General features: G+C 32.2%; 1 protein-coding gene across 1 annotated transcript in view; it reads left to right on the plus strand.

The window, feature by feature from the left end:
- Positions 1 to 2346, plus strand: part of LOC107093319 (alanine aminotransferase 2-like) — a 7871-nt gene extending 5525 nt beyond the window's left edge. The window contains exons 8-11 of the mRNA XM_015388312.1: positions 731 to 902; positions 1628 to 1783; positions 1895 to 2007; positions 2249 to 2346. Coding sequence (XP_015243798.1) covers positions 731 to 902; positions 1628 to 1783; positions 1895 to 2007; positions 2249 to 2339 — 532 coding nt within the window. The 3' untranslated portion in view covers positions 2340 to 2346. The remainder of the gene's footprint in view (positions 1 to 730; positions 903 to 1627; positions 1784 to 1894; positions 2008 to 2248) is intronic.
- The last annotated feature ends 1358 nt before the right edge of the window (positions 2347 to 3704 follow it).

The raw sequence follows: 3704 nt of genomic DNA on the forward strand, positions 1-3704 counted from the left end.
AAGTAAAAATATCAAAAAAATCTACTTGAGTACAGTAACGAAGTATTTGTACTTCATTACTTCCCATCTCTGGCAGCGAGATTATGCATATTTATGCACAAGTCTGTTGTGGGGACTGTGATCTATTCTGCAATCATTTGTGGGGTGGTAGAGCAAGTTACTTTAAAAAAAAGCTCAATAAGCTGTTAATTTTATGAAGCTGTTCTTCATAAAATGGGGGAAATTATAGATAACTGTGATCTTCTTCTTTAGAGGAATGTTGAATAAAAACAACAGCTCAGTCAAAGCTGTTTGTAGTTTTTATTTTATTTACCCCCAATAAAAAGCCCTATGTGTTGGAGTGTTCTTTAATCATGTTAGTATTCAGAATGTAAAACAACAGAGACAGGATTTTACAAACTGGTTTGGAAATAGGCTTTCAGTAAATTGCATCTTATTTCACACCAATTTATGCTGCAAAAAATGCTGCTCTTTAGCGTAATATTTACTTTCACCTTAAATCAACCTATAACTCTCAGTTTAAAGATGGACTTACTGAAACAGTGTGGTTGAGAAGAGTCTGGGAATTTGATGGATATAAAAATTATTGGGCAATAGTTCTGTATCCATCTTTCTGATTATGGTATCAGGTCCAAAGAGAAAATTATATGGCTTTCTACAAAGCTTACAGCATGTATCTCATTTTATTTATATTGACGTAGAATATCTGAATTTTACTTGCCCTGTTTAGGTGTGGTCTGAGAGGAGGCTATATGGAGGTCATCAACATGGACCCACTGGTCAAAAGCTTTCTAATGAGTATGCAGGCTCCTTACAGCCCTCCAGTTTTACCACAGCTGGCATTGGAAATCATGGTTAATCCACCATCACCTGGAGATGATTCACATGAAGTGTACTCTCAGGTAGGGAGAATATATACTGAAAAACCCTGACACCAAAAAAAACAAACCCCAAAAAAGGAACAAGTAAACATTATTTTAAAATGTGTGTGGAAAATCTCATCTCTATCATGACGGCCATTTGGAAAACGTGAATATTCTTCTTTCTTGTTATTCCCACAATAGTTTGTGTAAATCTAAAATGTCTTGATAAATGTCTCTTATGAAAAAAACCCCCATCAATTTTGCATAATTGATGGTTGTATTAATTCAAGTTGTAGCTTTTCGCTTTACCCCAAACCAACAGCTGAATATTAAAACTTAGACATTTTAGGTAAAGTGTTCCAGTAGAGTATGAACACTTTACCCAACTTCACTAAACACAGCTGTGATGTAATACATGTAGCTCAGGAATTTTTAATCTCTTTAATCATCAAAAATATGTTTTTAGGCAAGGAGCTAGCAAGGGTAATGCTGAGAATATCAGATTATAATGATGAGCATCACAAGAAAAAACAACCATGTTTACGCGGCTCACAATAAGAGATAAAAAATAAGTAAGAAGAAACTAGAACATTAAAGAAAATGTCTTTATACTCCCTCTATATGTTCAGCCATGGCACCTATAAATAAAATTATGTCATCCTGTATAGATGTGAAAACAACAACAAAATAAATTTTTAAATAAAAACAATGCATCTCAAAAAGTTTTTTTCATACTTTTCTGACTTCTCTTTTTATTCTTCAAGGAGGTTCTCCAGAGAGCAGAGATTATCTCCCAGAATGCTCGGCGAGGATGCGAGTTTCTCAACAACATAGCAGGGATGAGCTGCCAACCGGTGATGGGAGGAGTATTCCTTTATCCTAGTCTGCAGTTACCTGTTGAATTCATACAGCAGGCTGAGGTAAGTTTTAACCTAAGAAAACTTTGGAATATAATGACAAAGGCAAACATGATAGATCCGACCTCTCTAAACCTTTAGTGATAGTAAAATGTGTTTTTTTTAATTGAATAGGTGTTAGGAATGCAAGCTGATGTTTTGTACTGTCAGAAGCTACTGGAGCAGGAAGGTGTTTGTTTGGGTCCCGGCTCTGAGAACGGCCATGACGATAAAAACTTTCACATTAGGTAAGTGAAAATGATTTTCTGTCATTAGCTAATGTATGTATAAAAAAAAATATATTTTTTCTATCTATTACTGTAGCTCTAATTTCAAAATACCTTAGTTATATATGGATTCTAATCTACTAAAATGCAATGCTATTTCTAGTTTAATTTTAACAATCAAAAATGTTAAAAATAGGTGGCAGTTATGTGGAGTCTGATGTTTAACTGAATTGCTCCAAATATTAAATCAATTTCTTCTCAGACTTTGTGTTTTAGCTCCGCCTGCAGTCCTAGAAGACGTCCTGCAACGTCTGTCTTCGTTTCATTTGCGCATCCAGGAGAGACACCACTGACAGGAATCAAAAAGGATGCGAAAAACAAAAAGCACATTAAAAGATCTTTTGATTTTGCTGGGAAAAATAACTAATTACATTAAAAGTCCATGGGGTATTTTGATTGCTCCTCAAGCATATGATTGTTATTAACATTTAAAGTTGTAGGAGTACCAATGAAGTTGTGCAATCTGCTGGAGGACATAGTATACCCACTCTGACATATTTACTCTGTGTTTTTATCTACATCTGTTGCAGCTAGTATAAACTTAATTCATATAAAGTATAGGCAGCCCAATGTTGTTGCTCTTTGCTTACCCAGAAGGATAGATTTCTTCAAAGTATCTTGTCATTACCCTTGAGTGTGGTCATTTTTTAGTTAATTTCGTTTCTTTTTTTTTCCTCGTTATTTATTCGTTTATTCTGTTAGTGTACTTTCTTTATTTCATCCCTATATTTACTTCATCCTTAGTATTCCTGTATATTTAGATTTCTGTTGCATACTTCATTAGGTTTTAGGCTAACGACTGACCAGCTAATGCTCTCTTGTGGACACATCATAGATATTTGCTCACCCAAAGTTTATGATAAATCAATTGCAACATTACTGGTACATTTGGAGTTATGTCTGCAAGTTTCAGTAAAATATTGACCTCAGTGTCATAGCAAACTAGTCATAGGTTGTCTTGTTCTAGTGTAAAACAACCTAACAGATGCCAGCATCTCTACAGAAGCTGCCCTAATCTGCCCACTGAGTTGAATGGATGAAATGATTACATTTATATTAAAATAAATGTATAATAATAAAATACAATTATTTTATCTTTTAATCAAAAATTGTATCATTTAATTGTACATTTCATTATGAAATAGTCCAGTATTTAATGATGTACTAAATAAACTAATTATACATTTAGTTGAGCATTTCACAATTTATTGGTACAATAATATAGTAATGTAATAAATGAAAAAGTTTTCAATTAAATTATTTATGGGTGAAATAATTTATTTAAAGTTGAATTTTTGTGTTCTATAGTGATTTTTTTCTTCTATTTCATTATGTAATTTATTTATCCATTTTATCCCTTCACCCTTTATAGTAGCCTCTCCCTCTCATATATATATATATATATATATATATATATATATATATATATATATATATATATATATATATTTACAAATTCATTTATTTTAATTTCTTTGAAGTTGAAAAGCTAGACTCACTAGTTGGTTGTTTTAAAAGGGAAAAGACATTTCAGTGCCCTGTAATTCTTCAAAATCTTCATACGAAAATTATATATCACTGGTATATGTTGGATGGATAATTAAAAAGAGAATTGGATTATATTTTATGATAATGATAAAATAGTAATATGGCTTTAT

The sequence above is a fragment of the Cyprinodon variegatus genome, unplaced genomic scaffold (assembly GCF_000732505.1).
Source record: "Cyprinodon variegatus isolate N-32 unplaced genomic scaffold, C_variegatus-1.0 Scaffold419, whole genome shotgun sequence".
NCBI lineage: Eukaryota > Metazoa > Chordata > Actinopteri > Cyprinodontiformes > Cyprinodontidae > Cyprinodon > Cyprinodon variegatus.